Source organism: Mobula birostris, chromosome 13 (assembly GCF_030028105.1).
Source record: "Mobula birostris isolate sMobBir1 chromosome 13, sMobBir1.hap1, whole genome shotgun sequence".
NCBI classification, from domain to species: domain Eukaryota; kingdom Metazoa; phylum Chordata; class Chondrichthyes; order Myliobatiformes; family Myliobatidae; genus Mobula; species Mobula birostris.
In genome coordinates this window covers 110,480,550-110,508,194 of record NC_092382.1, presented here as the reverse complement: position 1 = coordinate 110,508,194, position 27,645 = coordinate 110,480,550, and the positions used below count along the sequence as shown (strand labels likewise).

Below are 27,645 nucleotides of genomic sequence, written 5' to 3'. Positions count from 1 at the left end.
GGGGATTTGAGGTTTTAGCTCTTCGATGATTCAGCCAGGAGAGTCTCGGTTGAGAGAAAGTACATAGATGTATTTTCCGTTATTTTACTGTTTCCTTTTTTATAATTGCTCTTTTAGAACAGTAGGCATGCCTGGCTGCAGAATTGAATGTTCCTCTTGTAGGGCATGGGAATGCAGGGAGACCTCCAGTGTCTCTGACGTCTTCACCTGTGAGAAGTGCATCCAGATACAGCTTCCAACACTCGGCGTTAAGGAGCTGGAACTGGAACTGGATGAACACAGGATCATTTGGAAAGCTGAGGGGTGATCGGGAGGACATATTGGGATGAAGTTAGATGCATCGTGTAGGAAAGGGGAAACAGTGTGAAAGTCAGGAAGCTGAAAAGAGTTGTGGAGCCAGAACAGAATATTCTTTTGGCCAATCTCCACGGCAAGAGGTAGACTGGGAGAATCTAATTGGATTGGAGGGATATGGAGATTGCGAAGGCAGAAAGGATTTCACTAGTATAGCACAGAATTGTGAGCGAAGGGCCTGTATTTTTCTGTGATTTATGTCCACTGCTCTTCAGGAGGGGAGAGACTGATTTGAACTCAGAGAGTGGGAAGATCAGGGGTGGAATAGATCAGGGAAAATGACAATTAACAATGTCGAGGAACGATTTTTCCACAGACGACATGGTCAGTGAACGACCCACAGGGAGAGACAGATCAGACTCAAGCATATGGCTAATCTGCGTTTTAACAGCGACCCTCATTATCACGGGTATCTGCTGGAGGATTCATGGTGAGTTTAACACCGGTCGTAACGACCAAACCGCAGAAAATGAAAATGGCCACTATAACAGCGATACACTCCGAACATTACCGGGAAACACCCTTCACTGCGGTACCAACACACCCCTCACTGCGGTACTGACGGGCCCCTTACCATGACTACCACACATCCTTCACCGTGACCCTGACACGACCCTACCAACACATCCGTCAACATAATACCACAAATCCCTCAACCTGATACCGACACACCCCCCACTGTAATAACGATTCACTCTAACACCGACACGCACCTCGCCGTGGCACTGGCAAGTCCCGCACTGTGACACAGACACATCCCTCACTATGACAGAGTCACGTTCCTCATTTTCAAGCCGACTCGTCCCTTATCGTGACACCAACACTCACCGCACTGCATCACCTACATAAGGGTCGCCGTCAAAACAATACATCCCCCATCGTGACACCGACACGCCCCTCACAGCACGCCTACTTACCCCTCATCGTGATAACAGCACACCACTCACTTTGACACGAGCCATCCACTGTGACGACACGTTCTTCGCCGTGACACAGAGCGACACACACTCACCGAGAACCTTCACTCCCCTCACACTGACAGGGACACGCCACGTGACGCCGCGCCCGCCCCGCACTCTGACACCGATGCTCTCAAAACCCTGGTAACGATAAGCCCCACACCGTGACACCGACATCGCCCTCAACCTGACACAAATCGTCCTGTCTCTGTGACACCGATAAACCCCACAACGTAAAACAAAAATGGGATGTGAGAGAATTTAAACTGGGAACACATATAATATAGTGCGACGGGTAAGTAACAGTGGAAGATTTTCCAAGAGACTCATTAGAGTCCCCAACAATAGTATATTCTGGCTAAAAGCAAGGACAGAACGTATAGGAAGAAGCAGCCTTGTATAAGAAAGGAAATAAAATCTGAGCTGAACGTCCAAAGAAACACGGTGTGTTGGAAGTTTAGGAAGGTAGGCAGAAGGGGAGGCGTGTCTTTCTTGGTAAGGCATGATATTAAATCATTAGAAAGAGGTGACATAGGATCGAAAGGTGTAGAATTTTTTTGGGTTGAGCTAAGAAATTTCAGGGGTAAAAGGACCCTGATGGCAGTTATTTATAGGCCTCCAAACAGCTGTAGTGATGTGGACCACAAATTACAACTGGAAATAGAAAAGGCTTGTCAGAACGGCAGTGTTATGATAATTGTGGGGGATTTTAACATGCTGGTGGATTGGGAAAATCAGGTCGGCACTGGATCTCAAGAGAGAGAATTTGTAGAATGTCTGCGAGATGGCTTTTTAGAACAGCTTGTTGTTGAGCCCACTCGGGAATCGGCTGTACTGGATTGGGTATTGTGTAATGAACCAGAGGTGATTAGAGAGATTGAGGTGAGGGAACCCTTAGGCGGCAGTGATCATAACATGATTGAGTTCACTGTGAGATTTGAGAAAGAGAAGCCGAAATCCGATGTGTCAGTATTTCAGTGGAGTAAAGGAAATGACAGCGGCATGAGAGAGGAACGAGCCAAAGTTGACTGGAAAGAGACACTGGCGGAAAAGACGGCAGAGCAACAGTGGCTGGAGTTTATGCGAGAAGTGAGGAAGGGGTAAGACAGGGATATTCCAAAAAAGAAGAAATTTTCGAATGGAAAAAGAATGCAACCGTGGTTGACAAGAGAAGTCAAAGCCAAAGTTAAAACAAAGGAGACGGCATACAAGGAAGCAAAAAATAGTGGGAAGATAGAGGGTTGGGAAATGTTTAAAAGCTTCCAAAAGGAAACTAAGTAGGTCATTAAGAGGGAAACGATTAACTCTGAAAGGACACTCGGAAATAATATCAAAGAGTATACTAAAAGCTTTTTCAAGTATATAAAGAGCAAAATACGGGTGAGAGTAGACATAGGACCGATAGAAAATGATGCTGGTGAAATTGTAATGGGAGATAAGGAGATGGCGGAGGAGCTGAACGAGTATTTTGCATCAGTGTTCACTGAGGAAGACACCAGCAGTATAACGGACACTCAAGGCTGGCAGGGAAGAGAAGTGTGCGCAGTCACAATTACGACAGAGAACATACTCAGGAAGCTGAATAGTCTAAAGGTAGATAAATCTCCCGGAGCAGATGGAATACACCCTTGTGTTCTGAAGGAAGCAGCTGTGGAGATTGCGGAGGCACTAGCGATGATCTTTCAAAACTCGATAGATTCTGGCATGCTTCCGGAGGACTGGAAGATAGCAAATGTCACCCCGCTATTCAAGGAGGAGGCAAGGAAGCAAAAAGGAAATTATAGACCTGTTAGCTTGACATCGGTGTTTGGGAAGTTGTTGGAGTCGATTGTCAAGGATGAGGTTACAGAGTGCCTGGAGGCATATGACAAGATAGGCAGAACTCAGCATGGATTCCTTCAAGGAAAATCCTGCCTGACAAACCTATTTCAAATATTTTGAGGAAATTACAGGTAGTGTAGACAAGGGAGATGCAGAGAAAGTTGTATATTTGGATTTTCAGAAGGCTTTTGACAAGGTGCCACACATGAGGCTACTTAACAAGATGAGCGCCCATGGAATTACGGGAAAGTTATATACGTGGATAGAGCGTTGGCTGATTGGCAGGAAACAGAGAGTGGGAGTAAAGGGATCCTATTCTGGTTGGCTGCCGGTTACGAGTGGTGTTCACAGGGGTCCGGGATGGGGCCGCTTCTTTTTACATTGTACATCGACGATTTGGATTATGGAATATACGACTTTGTGGCTAAGTTTGCTGTCGAAACTAAAATAGGTGGAGGGGCCAGTAGTGCTGAGGAAATGGAGAGTCTGCAGAGAGACTTGGATAGATTGGAAAAATGGGCAAAGAAGTGGCGAATGAAATACAATGTTGGAAAGTGTATGGTTATGGACTTTGGCAGAAGAAATAAGCGAGCAGACTATTATTTAAATGGGGAAAGAATTCAAAGTTCTGCGATGCAACGGGACTTGGGAGCCCTCGTACAGGATACCCTTAAGGTTAACCTCCAGGTTGAGTCGGTGGTGTAAAAGGCGAATGCGATGCTGGCATTGATTTCTGGAGGAACAGAGTATAGGAGCAGGGATGTGATGTCGAGGCTCTATAAGGCGCTGGTGAGACCTTAATTTGAGTACAGTGGGCAGTTGTGGACTCCTTATTTGAGAAAGGATGTGCTGGCGTTGGAGAAGGTGCAGAGAAGATTCACCAGAATAACTCTGGGAATGAGAGGGTTAACATATGAGGAACGCTTGTCCGCTCTTGGACTGTATTCCTTGGAGTTTAGAAGAATGAGGGGGGACCTCATAGAAACATTTTGAATGTTGAAAGGCATGGACAAAGCGGATGTGGCAAAGTTGTGTCCCATGTTGGGGAAGTCTAGTACGAGAGCGCATGACTGAAGGATTGAAGGGCGACCATTCAGAACAGGGTTTGTTGCCACGGGCGGCAGTGGAGGCCAAGTCACTGGGTGTATTTAAGGCAGAGATTGATAGGTATCTGAGTAGCCAGGGCATCAAAGGTTATGGTGAGAAGGCGGGGGAGAGGGACTAAGTGGGGGAATGGATAAGCTCCTTCATAACATGGTGGAGCAGACTCGACGGGTCGAATGTCCGACTTCTGCTCCTTTGTCTTCTGGTCATATGGCTTATAAGCATGATAAAGACACGGCATTCACCGTAACACAATCAAGACTCATCCGGACACCGGCACGCCATTCACCAGAACATGAACAATTCAGTCACCGTATCACGGTCACGACCTTCAACGAGACACAGATACACTCCTAACCGCAACACAGACACGGACCATGGACGTTACACACCCGTGGCAGTCACACTGACCGCAACGTACCCCTCACTGTAACATCGACATTCCCACTGACTGTATTACTGATAAACTCCTCAAGGCAGCAGCGAAACACACCTCAAAATGACTCCGACACGCTTTTTCACTGTGACTCTGAGGCACCGTACACTGTGACACCTTCACGCTCCTCGTCGTGATCCTCACCGCCTCGTGACAAAGACTTAGAAGTCACTGTAACACCCCTTACCGAGACAGTATCACCGCTCAACATAACGCCGATGCACCGCTCACAGAGGCAATTACCCACGCCTCATTCTGACACGGGCAAACCTCTTAGCGTGATACCAAAACACCTCAGCCTGACACTGTTACAACCACCGTGGCAATGACATGTCTCTCACCGTGACACAAAAACATTCCTCTCTATGATACAAACACACCCCACACCATGACAGAGATACTCCACTCACCTTGACAGCACCAGGCTCCTTACTCTGACATTTCCCTCGCCGTGACATCGAGGTACACTTCAATGCGACCCGGCACAACTCTCACCGGGGCACAGAATCAGCTATCACGGTGACACCGCCACGTCCTTCAAAACAACTCGATCGTGACCCGCATGATATTGATGCAGACCCCATTGTGACAACAACATAACCTTCACCGACACATTAATATACCCCTCAGCGTGACACGACAGGCCGACACCTCTCACTGTGACAACTTTCACCGTGACACTGACACAACACTCTCTGTGGCCCGCTCGGTAGCGTGTTGCTGAATCACGTGTCACTGTAAACGTTAATCATCCTTCACCATCTCTCTCAGTGTCACAGATTCGTCAGTCCAAGTTCACCGTGGACCGAAATTACGATGAGTTAAACTCAACCCTTCAATCCAAGATCAACGAGATGGAAGCGAAGTACAAAGCTGTGAACGAAACCAAGGCTCAAATCTGTGAATTGTTGACCAGCAGAAGAGGTGAGGCATCATTCTCATCTTTAACCCGCTCCTCATCACAGGGCAGACACAGAGAGAGGAAGCGTCACTCTGTGTTTGACATCGGGAGTAGTGAAGAGACGGTATGGCGGGAGATTCCCTCTCTGTGTTTGACCTGTGAGTGTGTCATGGTGCTGCGTGCAGGAAGCTGCACTTTATCACTGAACCAACGAGAGTGTGACGGGACGTTGTGGAGGTGGATTCACTCTGCGCCTGCCCAAAGGATTGTGAGACGTATTTTTACAGCTTCACTCTATGTCTGAATCCGGAAATCTCTGATGGGACGGTATGGATCCAGCTTCACTCTGTGTCTGACAGGCGGCTTGTGTGATCGGACAGGGCCCAGAGAGCTTCACTCAAGGTCTAACCCCTGAATGGTGTTATGACATGGCGGAAAGAGAGTTTCACTCTGAATCCGGGAGTGTGTGACGCGAAGGTGCAGAGGGGGCTTCATCCTGTGTCTGAATCCAGGAGTGAGTGATGGGACGTTGCAGAGGGGGCTTCACTCTGTGACTGAATCCGCGACTGTGTGATGGGACGGTGTGGAGGGAGCATCACACTGTATCTGATTCCCGGAGTGTGTAATGGGATCGTAGGGAGAGAGAGCGTCTGTGTCTGACTCCGGGAGTGTGTAATGGGACAGTGCAGAGGGCGTTCACTCTATGTGACACCGGATTGTGTTACTGGATGTTGTGAAGGTAGTCTGACCCCGTGAGTGTGCCATGGGAGGGTAAGGGCGGAACTTCGCTTTGTGTGTGAACACAGTGGGGGTGTGATGGGACGGTTCAGAGAGAGCTTCACTCTGTGCGTCGCCAGGGAGTGTGTGATCAAACGTAAGGAGGGAGATTTACACTTTGTTAGACTCGGTAGTGTGCCATGTGGCCGTGTGGAGGGAGATTCATTCTGTGTCTGACCACGGGAGTGTGTGATGGGACGTGAGGAGAGAGATTCGCACTGTGTTATTCTCGGGAGTGTGTGATGGGACGGTGAGAAGGCAGGTTTCTCCTGTGTCACACAGTTTGCTCTGTGGTGTGTTGAGAAGACGAAGAGGAGAATCTGTCTCCCTCTGATATTTGTCGTGTGAGCGAAAGGAGTTTCTTTCCGTGTCTAACCGCTGGAGTGTGTGATGGGTTTGTGGAGAGAGAGATTCACAGTGTGTCTCACCAAGGCTCTGTGAGATTGGACTTTGGGGAAGGATCTAAATTCTGATCTTTTTCTCAGGGAGTGTATGAGGGGCGGTGTGGAGGTAGATTCACTCTGTGTCTGACCCCTAGAGTGTGTAATGAAACGGTGTGGAAGGAGTAACATTCAGAATCTAACATGGGAAGAGTGTAATTGGACGGTGTACAGGAAACATCACTCCACGTCTGATCATTGGAATGTGTAATGAGCCCATGGAGAGAGAGGTTCACTCTGTTTCTGACCCAGGCAGTATGTGACGGGACTTTGTAGAGGGAGCTAAACTCGGTGTCTGACTCCGGGAGTGTATGATGGGACAATGTGGAAGGGAGCTTCACTACACGTCTGACGCCTGTAGTGTGTGATGAGACCGCGGAGAGAGAGATTCCATCTGCGTGTGACCATTTTATTGTGTGATCTGACCTTGTGCAGGAAGCTTAAATCTGTGTCTCATCCCGTGTGTGTATGATTGGATTCTGTTTGTGACACAGTGATGAGGGAAGGAATAGCCGAGGTGGGGAGTGGGTGAATGCGTTTGGGAGGGGGGCATGTGTCTGTCTGACATCGGGAACAGTGAAGCGTGCCTGGATGGTGTTCCGCTCTGTGCCTGTTACCAGGGGTGAGTGATAGAACGGTGCGGAGGGAGCATCTCCAGTTTCCCGACCCTGTGTTGTGTGATGTGACGGGGTAGAAGGAGCATCATACTGTGTCTGACCACAGGAGTATGCGGTGGGATGGTGCCGACAGCGTTTCATTGCCTGTCTAATCACGGGCGGGAGTAATGGGGCAGTGTGGGCGGAGGTTGACTCTGTGTGTGCCCGCAGGACTGTGTGATGTGACAGTGTGCAGGGAGCTTCACTCCATGTCTGACCCAAGGAGTGTGTGATAGTGTGGTGGAGAGAAACCTTCAGTCTGAGGCTGAACCCGGGATATTGTGGAAGGAGCATCACTCTGTGTCTGACACCGGGGGGAGTATGATGGGCCCGTGAGACAAGAGCGTCATTCTTCGTCTGTTCCCGGGAGTGTGTGACGGGTCATTGTGGTTGGAACGTAAATTTGTGTCTGACCCATCAGGAAGTCTGTGACTGAATGGCGTGCGGAGACCTACGCTATATAACTGACTCCGGGTGTCTGTGATGGGACTGTTTATGATCATGTTCGCGTGGCATGGGAGAGTGAGAAAGAGCTTCACTCCAGGTCTTTCTCCGGGTGTCAGTAATCAAACGGTGCTGAAACAGCGACACTGTGCCTGATCCCTGGAAGCTGCAAATGGACAGTATGAAAGGCGCTTAACCCTAAGCCTGATCGCACGATTTTATGCTGGGAGGGTGTGGAAAAGACGTCTCTGTGTTCTCCAGCCGGGAGTGTCTGATAGGATGGTGTGGAGGGAGCTATTTGCATATCTGAACCCTGTGTTGTGTGATGTGACGGGGAAGAAGAGCATCGGACTGTGTCTGATCACGGTGAGATAGGGCTGAAAGTGTTTCATTTCCTGTCTTATCACGGGAGAGTGGGATGGGGCAGAGTAGACGGAAATGTACTATGGACATGTGGTCGATGTTTAGAGATCTCCTGCAGGATGTTCGGGTTAAATTTGTCCCGGTGATGAAGATAAAGAATGGTAGGGTGAAGGAAGCATGCGTCACAAGTGAGGTGGAAAATCTAGTCAGGTGGAAGAAGGCAGCATACATGTGGTTTAGGAAGCAACGATCAGATGGGTCAATTGAGGAATATAGGGAAGCAAGAAAAGAGATTAAGAAGGGGCGGAGAGAGCAAGAAAGGGGCCTGAGAAGGCCTTGGCGAGTAGGGTAAAGGAGAACCCCAAGGCATTCTTCAATTATGTGAAGCAAAAGATGGATGAAATGACTGAAACATAGAAACATAGAAAATAGGTGCAAGAGTAGGCCATTCGGCCCATCGAGCGTACACCGCCATTCAGTATGATCATGACTGATCATCCAACTCAGAACCCCGCCCCAGCCTTCCCTCCATACCCCCTGATCCCCGTAGCCACAAGGGCCATATCTAACTCCCTCTTAAATAGATCCAATGAACTGGCCTCAACTGTTTTCTGTGGCAGAGAATTCCACAGATTCACCTCTTTCTGTGTGAAGACGTTTTTCCTAATCTTCGTCCTAAAAGGCTTCCCCTTTATCCTCAAACTGTGACCCCGCGTTCTGGACTTCCCCAACATCGGGAACAATCTTCCTGCATCTAGCCTGTGAAATCCCTTTGGGATTTTATACGATTCAATAAGATCCCCCATCAATCTTCTAAATTCCAAAGTGCATAAGCTCAGCCGATCCAGTCGTTCATCTTATGAAAGTCCTGCCATCCCAGGAATCAATCTGGTGAACCTTCTTTGTACTCGCTCTATGGCAAGAATGTCTTTCCTCGCAGCGGTCCCCAACGACCGGGCCGCAAAGTATGCGCTACCTGGCCGCGAGGAAACGATATGATTTTGCGATAGGGGTCAGCTGACCTTTCCTCATTCCCTGTCACGCTTAGTGCTGAACTTGAACGCACGCGAGGTCATTACCCGCGCATCATCTATGTCAGCGCGGGAAGGAGATCAACTCCTCGATCTTTCAAATGACGGCAGGCCGAAAAGTATGTTTGATATAACATCTCTGCCGGCAATCTGGATCAACGTCAAGGCTAAATATCCTGACATAGACACGAAAGCACTGAGAACGTTGCTTCCATTTCCAACATTTTTATGCAATGACTGCAACGAAAAAATAAATTGCATAATAAACTGGACATAAGGAAACCCCGCCGAGTATCGCTCTCTCCCATCACCCCGCGATCGGACCGTCTTGTTGCAGGAAAACAAGCCCAGGGCTCCCACTGATTCCGCGATATTGGTGTGTTGCAATGATTTTATATATTCATTTGGGGAAAATATCCGCTGTGTGTTTAATATCCAAACGTTACTTAATATGTCACGATGCTATTAACTTACTTATATAACCATATAACAATTACAGCACGGAAACAGGCGATCTCGCCACTTCTAGTCCGTGCCGAACGCTACTCTCACCGAGTCCAACCGACCTGCACTCAGCCCATAACCCTCCATTCCTTTCCTGTGCATATAGCTGTCCAATCCTTCCTTAAATGATAACGTCGAACCTGGCTCTACCACTTCTACTGTTAGTTCGTTCAACACTTACTTCAGGCTCCCCTGTCCCCCACTGATAATTGAACTCATCGCTGTATTCGTGCGAGGAAAATATGTGCAGTGTGTTTAATATTAAATTTGTTAGTTAAATCGTTTCAGAAACGAAATAGAGTGTACTAGCCACATATGCCCCTATATTCCGGTCGTGATTAACCCCTCCCTGCGAACAGAATCGCCGAAAACGATTTACAGAAAAGAAAATCGGCCTGTACACGCATGCGCAGGTCACGCATGCGCTCTGGTGTCCGCGCAAAACGTCATGGTCATTGTAGTCTATATATTGGTAAACACAATGTATTTGACTGCTACTCTTGTCCGTCGGCAACCCTACACCCCTACCCCTCACCCCGGGTCGGCCGGTCCGCAGCAATATTCTGAATATTAAACCGGTCCTCAGTGCGTAAAACGTTAGGGACCCGTGGATTAGTGTACCAAAGCTGCACACAATACTCCAGGTGTGGTCTCCCAAGGACTTGTACAATGCAGTAGTACCTCGCTGCTCCTGTACTCGAATCATCTTGCTATAAATGCCAGCATACCATTCGCCTTTTTCTCCGCATGCTGTACCTGTATGCCCATTTTCAATGACTGGTGTCTAATAACACCCAGGTCTCGTTGCACCTCCCCTTTTCCTAATCGGCCACCATTCAGATAATAATCTGTTTTCCTATTTTGGCTGCCAAAGTGGATAACCTCACATTTATCCACATTAAACTGCATCTGTCATTAATATGCCCACTCACCTAAACTATCCAAGTCACCCTGCATTCCCTTAGCATCCTCCTCACAGTTAACACTGCCGCCCAGCTTCGTGTCATCCGCAAACTTGCAGATGCTGCATTGAATTCCCTGGTCTAAGTCATTAATATATATTGTAAACAACTGAGGTCCCAGCACTGAGCCTTGCGGTACCCCACTAGTCACTGCCTGCCATTCTGAAAAGGTCCTGTTTATTCCCACTCTTTGATTCCTGTCTGCTAACCAATTCTCTATCCAGATCAATACCTTACCCCCAATACCGTGTGCTTTAAGTTTGCATACTAATCTCCTGTGTGGGACCTTGTCAAAAGCCCTTTGAAAATCCAAATATACCACATCCACTGGTTCTCCCCTATCCACTATAGTAGTTACATCCTCAAAAAATTCTATGAGATTCGTCAGACCTGATTTTCCTTTCACAAATCAATGTTGACTTTGTCCGATGATTTCACCGCTTTCCAAATGTGCTGTTATCACATCTTTGATAACTGACTCCAGCATTTCCCCCCCCACCGATGTCAGGCGAACCGGTCTATAATTCCCCGGTTTCTCTAGTTTTGAAAAAGTTATCTCTAATGCATACACTATTTTTGGGCTACTTCCTTAAGCACTCTGGGATGCTGACCATCTGGCCCTGGGTATTTGTCTGCTTGAATCTCTAAATTTACCTAGTACCACTTCCCTACTAACATGCATTTCCCTCAGTTCCTCCATCTCACTAGACCCTCTGTCCCTTACTATATCCGTAAGATTATTTATGTCCTCCTTAGTGAAGACAGAACCAAAATAGTTATTCAATTGTTCTGTCATGTCCTTGTTCCCCAGAATCAATTCACCTGTTTCTATCTGTAAGGGACCTACATTTGTCGTAACCAACCGTTTTCTTTACACATCTCTAAAAAGCTTTTACAGTCAGTATTTATATTCCCTGCCAGTTTTCTCTCATAATCTTCTTCCCGTATACATTCCTTCTTTGGAATTGATACTATCCCTAATTTCCCTTGTCAGCCACGGGTGAACTGCCTTCCCTGAATTATTCTATTGCCAAACTGGGATGAACAATTGTTGTAGTTCATCCATGCGATCTTTAAATGCTTGCCATTGCATATCCACCGTTAACCCTTTAAGTATCATTTGCCAGTCTACCTTAGCTAATTCACGGCTCGTACCTTCAAAGTTACCCTTCTTTAAGTTCAGAACCTTTTATTTCTGAATTAACTATGTCACTCTCCATCTAAATGAAGAACTCTACCATATTATGGCCACTCTTACCCAAGGGGCGTCTCACGATCGATTACTAATTAATTCTTCCTCACTGCTCAATACCCAGTCTAGAATAGTCTGTTCTGTAGTTGGTTCCTCGACATGATAGTTCAAAAAAAACATCCCGTATACATTCCAAAAAATCCTCTTCCTCAGCACCCTTACCAATTTGCTTCACCCAATCTATATGCACATTGAAGTCACCCATTATAACTGCTGTTCATTTATTGCACGCATTTCTGACTTCCTGTTTAATGTCATCCCCAACCTCACTACTACTGTTAGGTGGCCTGTACACAACTCCCACCAGCGTTTTCTGCCCCTTAGTGTTATGCAGCTCTACCCATATCGATTCCACACCCTCCCGGCTAATGTCCTTCCTTTCTATTGCGTTAATCTCCTCTCTAACCAGCTTTGGTACCCCACCTCATTTTATTTCATGTCTATCCTTCCTGAATATTGAATATCCCTGACTGTTGAGCTCCCATCCTTGGTCACCCTGGAGCCATGTCTCTGTGATCCCAACTATATCATATTCATTAATAACAATCTGCACTTTTAATTCATCCACCTTGTTACGAATACTCCTTGCATTGACACACAACGCCTTCAGGCGCTCTTTTTCAACACTATTAGCCCCTATAAAGTTATGTGGAAAAATGGCCCTTTTTGATTTTTGCCCTGGATTTGTCGGCCTGCCACTTTTAATTTTCACCTTACTACTTTTTGCTTCTACCCTCATTTTACACCCCTCTGTCTCTCTGCACTTGTTCCCATCCCCCTGTTGTGAACTAACCTCCTCCCTCCTAGTCTCTTTAATTTGATTCCCACCCCACAACCATTCTAGTTTAAATCACCTCAGTAGACCTCGCAAATTTCCCCGCCAGTATATTGGTCCTCCTAGGATTCAAGTGCAACCCGTCCTTTTTGAACAGGTCATACCAACGCCAAAACAGGTCCCAATGATCCAAAAACTTGAATCCCAGCGCCCTAATCCAATCCCTCAGCCATGCATTTACCAACCATTTCATTGCATTCCTACTCTCACTATTGCATGGCACAGGCAGTAATCCCAAGATTACTGCCTTTGAGGTCCTTTTTCTCAACTCCCTTCCTAACTACCTATATTCTCCTTTCAGGTCCTCTTCCCTTTTCCTACCTATGTCGTTGGTACCTATATATACCACGACCTCTGGCTCCCCACCCTCCCACTTCAGGATATCTTGGACGCGATCAGAAATATCCCGAACCCTGGCACCAGGGAGGCAAACTACCATCCGGGTCTCTGGACTGCGTCCACAGAATCGCCTATCTGACCCCCTTACTATCGAGTCCCCTATTACAACTGTCCTCCTCTTCCTTTCCCTACCCTTCTGAGCTACAGGGCCGGACTCTGTGCCGGACGCACGGCCACTGTCGCTTCCCCCAGGTAAGCCGTCCCCCCCGCAACTGTACTCAAACAGGAGTACCTATTGTCAAGAGGCACAACCACCAGGGTACTCTCTATTACCTGACTCTTCCTCTTCCCCCTCCTAACCGTGACCTACTGGTCTGCCTCCCGTGGCCTCGGTGTGACCACCTGCCTGTAACTCCTCTCTATCACCTCCTCACTCTCCCTGACCAGACGAAGGTCATCGAGCTGCAGCTCTAGTTCCCTAACGCGGTCCCTTAGGAGCTGCATCTCGGCGCACCTGGCGCAGATGTGGAAGTCCGGGAGGCTTGGAGACTCCAGGGCCTCCCAAATCCGGCACCGAGAACAACAAACTGCCCTCACACTCATACTGCCCCTCTGCAAACAACAAGAAATGAATAGCAAACCTCCCTCGCCTCGCCAGTTTCCTACTGAGCCCGTTGAGCCGAAGCCCTTAAGCCTCCACTCTGCTCCCGGCTCACCCCGCAGCCCGCAATCTACGCTGCCCGCTGTATGAGGCTCTGTTCCTTTTAAAATTTCCGCGCTTCAGTCCCCGACCTCACACGCCTGCGCAGTCCCGCCTCTCTGAACTCCGAAAGAATAAAAAAAAGAAAAATTCAAAAATGGCTTTCCCCGCACCCACGCTCCGATTCTCAGTCTTCCTTCTTCGAATTCCTTCTCACACCGACTCGCCATTCACCATAACACTAACAACCCTGTCACCATAGCACCGACAGACGTTTGTACACTACACAGAAATAGAACATAGAATAATATAGCACAGTACAGGCCCTTCGGCCCACAATGTTTTGCCGACCCTCAAACCCTGGCTCCCATATAAGCCCCCAACTTAAGTTCCTTCATATACCTGTCTACTAGCCTCTTAAACTTCACTAGTGTAACTGCCCACACCACTGACTCTCTGATTAAAAAAAAAAACTTTCCTCTAATATCCCCCTTGAAAATCCCACCCCTTACCTTAAAGCTATGTCCTCTTGTATTGAGCAGTGGTGCCCTGGGGAAGAGGCGTTAGCTATCCACTCTACCTATTCCTTTTATTATCTTGTACACCTCTATCATGTCTCCTCTCATCCTCTTTCTCACCAAAGAGTAAAGCCCAAGCTCCTTTATTCTCTGATCATAATGCATACTTTCTAAACCAGGCAGCATTCTGGTAAATCTCCTCTGTACCCTTTCCAATGCTTCCACATCCTTCCTATAGTGAGGTCATCAGAACTGGACACAATAGTTCAAGTGTGGCCTAACGTGTGTTTTATAGAACTGCATCAGTACATCGAGACGCCTAAACTTTATCCCTCGACTTAGGAAAGCTAACACCCCATAAGGATTTCTTAACTACCCTATCCACCTGTGAGGCAGCTTTCAGGGATCTGTGGACATGTACCCCGAGATCCCTCTGCTCCTCCACACTACCAAGTATCCTACCATTTACTTTATACTCTGCCTTGGAGTTTGTCCTTCCAAAGTGTACCACCTCACACTTCTCCGGGTTGAACTGCATCTGCCACTTCTCAGCCCACTTCTGCATCCTGTCACTGTCTCTCTGCAATCTTTGACAATCCTCTACACTATCTACAACACCACCAACCTTTGTGTCATCTGCAAACTTCCCAACCCACCCTTCTACCCCCATATCCAGGTCGTTAATAAAAATCACGAAAAGTAGAGGTCCCAGAACGGATCGTTGTGGGATACCAGTAGTCACAATCCTCCAATATGAATGTACTCCCTCCACCACCACCTTCTGCCTTCTGCAGGTAAGCCAATTCTGAATTCACCTGGCCAAACTTCCCTGGACCCCATGCCTTCTGACTTTCAGAATAAACCTACCGTGTGGAACCTTGTCAAATTCCTTACTAAAATCCATATAGATCGCATCCACTGCACTATCCTCATCCATTTGCCTGGTTACCTCCTCAAAGAAATCTATCAGGCTTGTTAGACACGATCTGCCCTTCACAAAGCCATGCTGACTGTTCCTGATCAGACCATGATTCTCTAAATGCCTATCGATCCTCTCTCTAAGAATCTTTTCCAACAGCTTTCCCACCACAGACGTAAGGCTCACCGGTCTATAATTACACGGACTATCCCTACTACCTTTTTTGAACAAGGGGACCACATTCGCCTCCCTCCAGTCCTCCGGTACCATTCTCGTGGACAACGAGGACACAAATATCCCAGCCAGAAGCTCAGCAATCTCTTCTCTCGCCTCGTGGAGCAGCCTATGGAATATTCCGTCAAGCCCCGGGGACTTATCTGTCCTAATGTATTTTAACAACTCCAACACCTCTTCTCCCTTAATATCAACATGCTCCAGAACATCAATCTCAGTCATATTGTCCTAACCATCATCAAGTTCCCTCTCGTTGGTGAATACCGAGGAGAAGTATTCATTTGGGACCTCGCTCACTTCCACAGCCTCCAGGCACATCTTCCCACATTTATCATTAATCGGTCCTCCCTCCACTCCTGTCATCTTTTTTATCTTCACATAATTGAGAAATGCCTTGGGGTTTTCCTTTACCCTACTCGCCAAGGCCTTCTCATGTCCAGTTCTTACTCTTCTCAGCCCCTTATTAAGCTCCTTTCTTGCTTCCCTATATTCCTCAATAGATCCATCTGATCCTTGCTTCCTAAACCTCATGTATGCTGCCTTCTTCCACCTGACTAGATTTTCCACCTCACTTGTCACCCATGGTTCCTTCACCCTACCATTATTTATCTTCCTCACCGGGACAAAATTATCCCTAACATCCCGCAAGAGATCTCTAAACATCGACCACATGCCCATAGTACATTTCCCTGCAAAAACATCATCCCAATTCATACCCGCAAGTTGCCTCATAATTTGCCTTTCCCCAATTAAAAATGTTCTTGTTCTCTCTGATTTTATCCTTTTCTATGATAATGCTAAAGGCCACAGAGCGGTGGTCACTGTCCCCCAGATGCTCACCCACTGAGAGATCTGTGACCTGACCCAGTTCATTACCTGGTTATGGATCTAGTATGGCATTCCCCCTGGTCGGCCTGTCAGCATACTGTGACAGTAATCCGTCCTGGACACACTAAAAAAACTCTGCCCGATCTAAACCCTTGGAAATGCTCCTAACGGTGACACGAACACGACCCTCACAGTTACACAGACATGGCAGCAGTGTACCCCTCACTGTAACATCGACATGGCCCTGGTCGTGTTACTGTTACGCTCCTAGGGGCGACACCTTCATCTGTGACACCAGCGCACCAAACACGATGGCACAGACACTCCACTCACCGTGATACCGAGAGACCCCTCACTGTGATTGCGACATATCCCTCACCGTGACATCGAGGTGAACCTCACAGTGACACGGCACACCTCTCATGGAGACACAGAACCACCTATCACAGTGACAACGACACGTACCTCACCGCAACCCTGTCATATCCATCACTGTGTCACGGAGTCAGTCATCACCGTGATACTGACGGAACCCCCATCGTAACACCAATTATCCTAGGGGGACCAATATCCTGGCAGGGAGATTAGCGAGGGCCACTGAGATGGCTTTAAACGAGAATGGTTGGGGGGTGGGAATCAAATTAAAGAGGCTAGGCGAGAGGAGGTTAGTTCACAACACGGGGATGGGAACCCGTGCAGAGAGACAGAGGGGTGTAAAGTGAGGGTAGAAGCAAAAAGTACTAAGGAGAAAAGTAAAAGTGGCAGGCCGACAAATCCAGGGCAAGCATCAAAAAGGGCCACTTTTCAACATAAATGTATCAGGGCTAAGAGAGCTGTAAAAGAGCCCCTGAAGGCTTTGTGTGTCAATGCAAGGAGCATTCGTAACAAGGTGGATGAATTGAAAGTGCAGATTGTTATTAATGATTATGATATAGTTGGGATCACAGAGACGTGGCTCCAGGCTGACCAAGGATGGGGGCTCAACGTTCAGGGATATTCAATATTCAGGGAGGATAGACATGAAAGAAAAGGAGGTGGGGTGGCGTTGCTGGTTAAAGAGGCGATTAACGCAATAGAAAGGAAGGACATAAGCCGGGAAGATGTGGAATCGATATGGGTAGAGCTGCATGACACTAAGGGGCAGAAAACGCTGGTGGGAGTTGTGTACAGGCCACCTAACAGTAGTAGTGAGGTCGGAGATGGTATTAAACAGGAAATTAGAAATGTGTGCAATAAAGGAACAGCAGTTATAATGGGTGACTTCAATCTACATGTAGATTGGGTGAATCAAATTGGTAAAGGTGCTGAGGAAGAGAATTTCTTGGAATGTATGCGGGATGGTTTTTTGAACCAACATGTCGAGGAACCAACTAGAGAGCAGGCTATTCTGGACTGGGTTTTCAGCAATGAGGAAGGGTTAATTAGCAATCTTGTCGTGAGAGGCCCCTTGGGTAAGAGTGACCATAATATGGTGGAATTCTTCATTAACATGGAGAGTGACATAGTTAATTCAGAAACAAAAGTTCTGAACTTAAAGAGGGGTAACTTTGAAGGTATGAGACGTGAATTAGCTAAGATAGACTGACAAATGACAATTAAAGGATTGGCAGTGGATATGCAATGGTAAGCATTTAAGAATTGCATGCATGAACTACAACAATTGTTCATCCCAGTTTGGCAAAAGAATAGATCAAGGAAGGTATTGCACCCGTGGCTGACAAGAGAAATTAGGGATAGTATCAATTCCAAAGAAGAAGCATACAAATTAGCCAGAAAAAGTGGCTCACCTGAGGACTGGGAGAAACTCAGAGTTAAGCAGAGGAGGACAAAGGGCTTAATTAGGAAGGGGAAAAAAGATTATGAGAGAAAACTGGCAGGGAACATAAAAACTGACTGTAAAAGCTTTTATAGATATGTAAAAAGGAAAAGACTGGTAAAGACAAATGTAGGTCCCCTGCAGACAGAAACAGGTGAATTGATTATGGGGAGCAAGGACATGGCAGATCAATTGAATAATTATTTTGGTTCTGTCTTCACTAAAGAGGACATAAATAATCTTCCAGAAATAGTAGGGGACAAAGGGTCCAGTGAGATGGAGGAACTGAGCGAAATACTTGTTAGTAGGGAAGTGGTGTTAGGTAAATTGAAGGAATTGAAGGCAGATAAATCCCCAGGGCCAGATGGTCTGCATCCCAGAGCACTTAAGGAAGTAGCCCAAGAAATAGTGGATGCATTAGTGATACTTTTTCAAAACTCGTTAGATTCTGGACTAGTTCCTGAGGATTGGAGGGTGGCTAATGTAACTTTTACATGCACTTTTTAAAAAAGGAGGGAGAGAGAAACCGGTGAATTATAGACCGGTTAGTCTAACGTCAGTGGTGAGGAAACTGCTGGAGTCAGTTATCAAAGATGTGATAACAGCACATTTGGAAAGCGGTGAAATCATCGGACAGAGTCAGCATGGATTTGTGGAAGGAAAATCATGTCTGACGAATCTCATAGAATTTTTTGAGGATGTAACTAATAGAGTGGATAGGGGAGAACCAGTGGATGTGGTACATTTGGATTTTCAAAAGGTTTTTGACAAGGTCCCACACAGGAGATTAGTGTGCAAACTTAAAGCACACGGTATTGGGGGTAAGGTATTGATGTGGATAGAGAATTGGTTAGCAGACAGGAAGCAAAGAGTGGGAATAAACGAGACCTTTTCAGAATGGCAGGCAGTGACTAGTGGGGTACCGCAAGGCTCAGTGCTGGGACTCCAGTTGTTTACAATATATATTAATGACTTGGATGAGGGAATTAAATGTAGCATCTCCAAGTTTGCGGATGACACGAAGCTGGGCGGCAGTGTTAGCTGTGAGGAGGATGCTAAGAGGATGCAGGGTGAATTGGATAGGTTGGGTGAGTGGGCAAATTCATGGCAGATGTAATTTAATGCGGATAAATGTGAAGTTATCCACTTTGGTGGCAAAACTAGGAAAACAGATTATTATCTTTATGGTGACCGATTAGGAAAAGGGGAGGTGCAACGAGACCTGGGTGTCATTATACACCAGTCATTGAAAGTGGGCATGCAGGTACAGCAGGCGGTGAAAAAGGCGAATGGTATGCTGGCATTTATAGCGAGATGATTCGAATACAGGAGCGGGGAGGTACTACTGCAGTTGTACAAGGCCTTGGTGAGACCACACTTGGATTATTGTGTGCAGTTTTGGTCCCCTAATCTGAGGAAAGACACCTTTGCCATAGAGGGAGTACAAAGAAGGTTCACCAGATTGATTCCTGGGATGGCAGGACTTTCATACGAAGAAAGACTGGATGAACGAGGCTTGTACTCATTGGAATTTAGAAGATTGAGGGGGGATCTGATTGAAAAGTATAAAATCCTAAAGGGATTGGGCAGGCTAGATGCAGGAAGATTGTTCCCGATGTTGGGGAAGTCCAGAACGAGGGGTCACAGTTTGAGGATAAAGGGGAAGCCTTTTAGGACCGAGATTAGGAAAAACTTCTTCACACAGAGAATTCTCTGCCACAGGAAACAGTTGAGGCCAGTTCATTGGCTATATTTAAGAGGGAGTTAGATATGGCCCTTGTGGCTACGGGGATCAGTGGGTATGGAGGGAAGGCTCGTGCAGGGTTCTGAGTTGGATGATCAGCCATGATCATAATATATGGCGGTGCAGGCTCGAAGGGCCGAATGGCCTACTCCTGCACCTATTTTCTATGCTTCTATGTTTCTATGAAAACCTCGCGGGACACTGATATACTTGTCAGCTTGACACAGACAGTCACCTCACGGTGGCAAAGTTGCCCTCACTGTGACACCAATACACCCGTCCCCTTGTCATCAACACGCCCCTCTCTCCTGACACTGACAGGGCCCTCAGCATTCCACACATGATCTGTACCGTAACAAAAGCACGCCTCTCACTGTAATTCTCGTCACCGTGACACTGCACGCTCCTCAATGTGCACTGCACGGCAGCGCACCGTGACAACTGCACGCTTCTCAACGTCCACCGCAGCACAGCGCACCGTGACAGCTACACGCTCCTCAGTATGAATCTCATCGCACCACAAGGTGACACTAACACACCGATTACCGAGAACCGCCCAGCACCGTAACGCTGTGTCACACCGCACTATAAACGCAAAATATCCTTCACCATCTCTCTCAGTATCACAGATTCGTCCGTCTCAGATCATCTCTGACATAAAATACCAGCTGCTTTGGGAACAGTATTTGGAGATGATCAGGACACAGACCAAATATCGACAACAGGTTTATGAGCTGAATCTCTCCAACTACGAATATCTCCAGATTTTTTTTTTGTCCTCAAAAACAGCCTCTCCATCTTCGAAACGAGCTCAGACCTTTCGAATGGACGAAGGGTGAAATTTGCCAATTTCCGACGAGTAGCAGAGGTGAAGCATCCCTCCACGCCTGACCCCGGGAGTGTGCGCTGTGAAGGGAGGGTGTGGTGGGAGCTTCACTATGTATCTGACCCCGGGAACGTGTGGTGGGACGAGAACATCAGTCACTATCTGATTCCGTGAGTGTCTAGATAGGACACTGCGCCTCTGACCCGGTGAATGTGTCCGATATGACGCTTCGAGGGATCATCACTCTGTGCTTGACACCATTGCTGTGGGAGTGTGTGGAGGGAACTTCACTCTGGGTCTGACGGAGAGGCTGTGTGATGAGGCGCTGTGGAGTCTATTATGGTACGGCGTGGAGGGAGCATCATTCTGTGTCTGACATCCCGAGTCTGTGATGGGACGGTGTGGAACAAGCATCACTTTGTCTCTGACTCCGTGATTGTATCAGGGAGGGTGTAGAGGTAGCTCAATCTGTGATTGACCGGAGAGTCTGTGATGGATGATGTGGATTGAACTTCACTCGGTGCCTGATCCTGTGAATTTGTGATGGGACGTTGTGGAGGAAACTTCATTCTGTGTCTTTGCGGCGTGTGTGCGTTGGGCCAGTGTGTAAGAGATTCACTCCGTGTCTGACCTCGGGAGTGTGTGATGGATAATGTGGAGGGAAATTCACTCTGTGATCCTGCTAATGTGCGATGGGACGGTGTGGGGATGTGTCTGACCTCGGGTGTGTGTGACGCGAGAAGGGAAATTCGCTCTGTGTGTCAAGCCCTCGTGTGTGTGATGGGAAAGTAGGAAGGATGATTCACTCTGTTTTTCACTCTTTCTTGTTCCTGATTTCAAGGGCAACCGTGTTCCGAGAAATGGATCACAAATACAGACCGGTGTTATTACGTATCCACGATTGAAACATCTTTCCACGAAGCGATGCAAGAATGTTCAAACCTTGATTCAAGGCTGCTGGAAATCGATTCAAGGGATGAAGCGGTATGTATCACAGCAAGAGAAGGTCCCACCGTAACACAGGAATCATCACACACCCGCGAGATCAGACAGAGGGTGAACACCCAGAATACAGTCCCATCACACACTCCCGGAGTCGGACAGATAGTGATGCTCCCTCCACACAGCCCCATTTCGCACTCCTGGAGTCAGGCACAGAGTGAAGCTACCTCCACTCCGTCCCATCCCACACGCCCGGTGTCAGAGACAGAGTGAAAACTCAAAATACACTCCAAGTGCATCACGAGGTCTGATGCAGGGTGAAGTTCCCTCCACACCATACCATCACACACTTCCGGGGTCAGACAAACAGTTATGTCCCTTCACACCGTGCCATCGCACACTTCCAGGGTCAGACATAGATTGAATCTCCCTCCACACCGTACCATCACACACACCAGAGGTCAGACACAGAGTGAAACTCTCTACACACCATTCCATCATACACTCCCGGGATTTGAAACAGAGTGAACCCCCTTCCCCACGGTCCCATCACACACTCCCAGGCTCGGACACAGAGTGAAGCTCCCTCCACACCGTCCCATCAAGCACTCCCGGGGTCAGACACAGAGTGAATCTCCCTCCACACCGTCCCATCACACACACCCGGGGTCAGACACAGAGTGAATCTCCCTCCACACCGTTCAGCGCACACACCCGGGGTCAGAGACAGAGGCAGGTCCGCAACATCCCATCACAGATTCCTGTTGAGAGAAGCTCTGTACATTGTTTTCGATTCTTGGCATTAATCAAATAAATTTAATGTTCCAGAGCTTTGTAACGCACAAACTTGTGCATCGGGACCGTGCATACTGGATTGGAAAATGCGAAGAAGGGTGAGATTTGGACTGATCTGTGGGGTGAGAGTTGGACATTGACATAATCCTGACGGGAGAAAATGAGATTAGTTTACGATAAGACTGTACGAGGTTTTCTGGAGAGTGTGGTAGAAAGGGTACAATCTGGGGCCGACATCTGTCTGTCCGAGAATGACAGGGCAGTGGGAATACTTCGGAAACAGCCAGAGGGCAGTGGGGAGAGTTCAGCACATAGGGATTATTTCTATACTGACGCATGTCGGATTATTGTAGGATTATTTTGGAGATAGTTGCCGGGCTGTGAGGAGAGGCAGCAAAAGCAGGATTTGTTTGATGAATAGCATAGATCTGAGGGGCGAAGGTAGGGCAACTGGATTAGTTTGGAGTCCGATACAGGGCGGTGGACACACAGTGGGTTAATGGATTAGTTTGCGAACTGACGCACGGATGTGGGAGGGAGGGTGCCAGTGGAAGTTTGGAGGCGGACCAGAGACTATGGAGAGATCGCGGTGCAGTGGGGTATGTTAGGTAACTGACACGAAGTCTGGGTAGAGGGAGGGGCAACGGGATTGATCTTGGACCGACACAGGGCTGAGGGAAAAGTGTGGACCAGTTGCATTGATTTCAGGACAGCCATTAGTGTGTGGGGAGACGGTGGGACAGTGGGGTTTGTTTGGGGACTGAAACAGATCTGAGGGGAGAGGGTGGGCCTGTTCGATTCGTATGGGGACTGACAGAGGACTGTGGTGAGAAAGCGGTTCTGTGGGATTAGTTTGGGGAGACACGTGGCTCTAGGGTATCGTTGGGTCAGTACGATTAGTTTGGGGACTGACACAGGGCCGTGGGGAGACATTGGGACCGTGGTATCTGTCTGGGTACTGGCACGGGGCTATACGAAGAGAGTGTATGAATGGGATGATTTTGCGTACTGACTCAGGCTGTTAGGAGGGAGCGATTTCATGGGATTAGCTTGTGAACAGTCTCGGCTCGGGTTCTCTGCTGGGGCTGCTTTGTCTCTATTGAAATTGTTTAACACTCTTGGGTAGGTATGTTGACTGGGGTCTCCTGTACAAGGTACAATCTGCAACGCCCGCCTGCAGTCAGTGCAAAACAAACGGATGGAATAACCGTTGCGATCGAGATCGGCGTTTCATCTGCAAGAAGTCGGCACCTTTGTTCCCGGATATTCCTGAAAAGATCCAGGGTCTCTGTCGACAGCCACTGGAGGCGTCGTGAATCAAGTGATTAACCCCAAATTCTCGTCCTTCTCTCCTCTTCACTCTCACTCCGTGATCCTTTCAAATTCCCTCCTCACATTCTCTGCCTCTCCCTCCTCCTCATACACCTCATCTTGTCGCCATCATATTCTCCCCGCGAAACACCGTCAAACCTCTCTCGCAGTCTATCCCCTTCTTTCTCGCCATTTTCCCCGTCCGGTTCTTCCACGCTTGCTCCACCTTTCTCTCTACCCCTCACCTCCCCTTATTTCCCCGAGCTTTCCCCGTCCGCTTTTTCTCTGCCCCTTCTGACAACTTCTTTCACCTCTCTTCACCTCCACCCACCCCCCACGTATGGCACTCTCTCCCTCCTCTCCCCGTTCCCTCTGATCTCTCTCTCATTCTCCTTAGCACCCACACTCACCTCAATCCTGTGCCGTCTGGTTCTCCATAACCGAACCCCGCGAAAAAGTCTATGCGTATTCCCTCTGTCTGTGCCCCTCTTGTGTTTATAGAACACTGTAAATTTACAACTACGCTCCACCGAATAAAGTCCCAGCGTTCCCGAACTCTCTCCAGAACTCAGTCGTTCAAGTCCCGGCAATATCCTCGTAGAACTCCCTGTACACTCTATCCATTTCACTGTTTTTGTTTTGACTGGCGAAGACCAGCGTGCCAAGTGTCCTGTCTACTCGTGTCGGATGTTTTCCACCGGAATCGCAATTTGATTTATTATCTGAAATATTTAGAGCCAGAAATATGTTCTTTTGCAGCGTCAGTATCCCACAAACATGTCCAATTAATGTAAATTACAAATATTAATAAACCCAGCAAAAATGTCGTGTTAGTGTCCGAGCGTTCAAAGATGGGACGGCGCAGGGGCAGAAGCTGGTTCCTGAATCGTTGTGTGTGGGTGTTTAGACTCATGCGACCCCTCGGTGACTGTAGAAACGAGCAGACAGTTTCCCCGAGTGGGGAGGGTCCTCAGTGATGGACGGCGCCTTCTCGAGGCATCGCCTCTCGAAAATGTCCTCGATGGTAGGGAGGGATGTGACGTCAGAGTGGTGGCTGAGGCTGGAACCCTCTGTATCCTGTTACTATTCTGTACGTTGCAGCATCCACTCCAGGAGGCGATGCGGCTTGTCAGAATGTTCTCCACCGAACATCCATAGAACTTTCCTCATCTTCACTGAGAGAGCACACCTCCTCAATCTCCTAAATCTGTGACCCCTTCTGTAGGAGAGAGCTATGGATGTCTTTGAACCCAAATGCAGAGCAATGTCTAGAATTGATTGAGATCAGACTCGAAGTAAACAAGACGGCACTAACTCTAACCAATGACGACATCACACGCACTTTTACTGGAGACGGAACTCTTACGGTTGAGCACTGAGTGCTCAGCTAGAGTCCTTTAACGGTAGACTTTCCATGAAGGAATGTGGCATTGAACCATTATATCTCTGAATCTGAAAAGAAAAGTGACAGTTAACTGTACTCCGGGAAATGGACTTGCGGAAACGTGGACACCTGTCCTAGTCAGTCGGGCACATGGCACCTTCTTTGTGTTTGCATGAATGTGTTGGGCCACTGTAGATCCACTGAGTTGCTGTCAACCAGTAACAGAGGAACCTCAATTAAAACGATACGACATAAGAGCATAATTAGGCCATCGAGTCTGCTGGCCATTTTATCTCTGTTCGATTGTCCTCTCAGCTCCATCTCCCGCCGTCTGCCGGCATACCTTCATGCCTTCAATCATGAATAATTATTCAAACTGTCTTAAATTTACTAGAGTAAATTAAGTGAATTTTATTAAATTAACATTAACCAGAATGTTACCTGGCTTTCGTCACCTAAGTTACAGAGAAAGGTTGAATAAATTGGGTCCTGATTCTTTGGAACGTAAAAGGTTGAAGGTGACTTGATAGAGGTTTTTAAAATTATGAGGGGCTTAGATAGAGTTGACGTAGATAGGCTATTTCCATTGATAGTGGGAGAGATTCAAACAAGAGGACATGAGTTGAGAATTAAAGGGCAAACGTTTAGGGGTAACAGAAATGGGGGCTTCTTTACTCAGACCGTGGTAGCTGTGTGGAACGAGCTTCCAGGAGAAGTCGTTGAAGCGGGTTCGATGTTGTGGTTTAAAGTTACATTGGACAGCGATATGGACAGGAAAGGAATGGCGGGTTATGGACTGACTGCAGGTCAATGGGACGAGGTGAGTGTAAGAGTTCGGCACGGACTCGAAGGGCCCAGATGGCCTGTTTGCGTGCTGTAATTGTTATATGGTTATATGGTTATATAAATATACCGAATGGATGTTCCTCACGTCCGCCTGTGGCTTGGAATTCCGCAGATTCACCAAGCTCTGGCGAAGAAAATACCTCCTCGTCGCCTTCATAAATCAAGCCACTCTATTCTCAGGCTGTGTCTCTCATCCTAGACTACCCTAAATTAGGAAACATTCTCTCCACACAAACGCTGCCATGACCTTTCACCATCCGAAAACTTTCAAAAAGGTCACCCCTCTTTATTTTGAATTCCAGAGGGCAAAGTGAATAGGAATAAGGAACATTGGATCTCAAGGGATATTGCAACTCTGATAAAGAAGAAGAGTGAGCTGTATGACATGTATTCGAAGCAGGGAGTAAGTAACGTGCTTCAGGGATATAAAAAAATGCAAGAAAATACTTAAAGAAAGAAATCAGGAGGGCTAAAAGAAGACATGAGGTTGCCTTGACAGTCAAAGTGAAGGATAATCCAAAGAGCTTTTACAGGTATATTAAGAACAAAATGATTGTAAGGGATAACATTGGTCCTCTTGAAGATCAAAGTGGTCGGCTCTGTGCGGAACTAAAGGAAATGGGGGAGATATTAAATAGTTTTTTTTTCGTCTGTATTTACTAAGGAAACTGGCATGAAGTCTATGGAATTAAGGGAAACAAGTAGTGAGATCATGGAAACTGTACAGATCGAATAGGTGGAGGTCCTTGCTGTCTTGAAGAAAATTAAAGTGGATAAATCCCCGGGACCTGGCAGAATGTTCGCTCGAACCTTGAAGGACACTAGTGTTGAAATTGCAGGGGCCCTGGCAGAAATATTTAAAATGTCGCTGTCTACAGGTGAAGAGCCGGAGGATTGGAAAGTGGCTCATGTTGTTCCGCTGTTTAAAAAAAGGATCAAAACGTAATCCGGGAAATTATACACCAGTAAGTTTAACGTCGGTAATAGGTAAGTTATTGGAGGGAGTACTAAGAGACAGAATCTACAAGCATTTGGATAGACTGGGACTTGTTAGGGAGAGTCAACATGGCTTTGTGCGTGGTAGGTCATGTTTGACCAATCTATTGGAGTTTTTCGAGGAGGTTACCAGGAAAGTGGATGAAGGGAAGGCCGTAGATATTGTCTACATGGACTTCAGTAAGGCCTTTGACAAGGTCCCGCATGGGAGGTTAGTTAGGAAAATTCAGTCGCTAGGTATACATGGAGAGGTGGTAAATTGGATTAGACATTGGCTCAATGGAAGAAGCCAAAGAGTGGTAGTAGAGAATTGCGTCTCCGCGTGGAGGCCTGTGACTAGTGGTGTGCCACAGGGATCAGTGCTGGGTCCATTGTTATTTGTCATCTATATCAATGATCTGGATGATAATGTGGTAAATTGGATCAGCAAATTTGCTGATGATACAAAGTTTGGAGGTGTAGTAGACAGTGAGGAAGGTTTTCAGAGCCTGCAGAGGGACTTGGACCAGCTGGAAAAATGGGCTGAAAAAAGGTAGATGGAGTTTAATACAGACAATGTGTGAGTTATTGCACGTTGGAAGGACAAACCAAGGTAGAACATACAGGGT

The 27,645-nt window shown here is 47.4% G+C and overlaps 1 protein-coding gene across 1 annotated transcript; it reads left to right on the top strand.

The window, feature by feature from the left end:
- Positions 1-645: 645 nt before the first annotated feature.
- Positions 646-24,836, top strand: LOC140208157 (C-type lectin domain family 9 member A-like). The gene is made up of 5 exons (XM_072276638.1): positions 646-784; positions 5,446-5,598; positions 21,605-21,747; positions 22,534-22,598; positions 23,627-24,836. The coding sequence occupies exons 1-5, from the start codon at positions 646-648 to the stop codon at positions 23,814-23,816; spliced, it is 690 nt and encodes a 229-aa protein (XP_072132739.1). The 3' UTR covers positions 23,817-24,836.
- Positions 24,837-27,645: the final 2,809 nt, after the last annotated feature.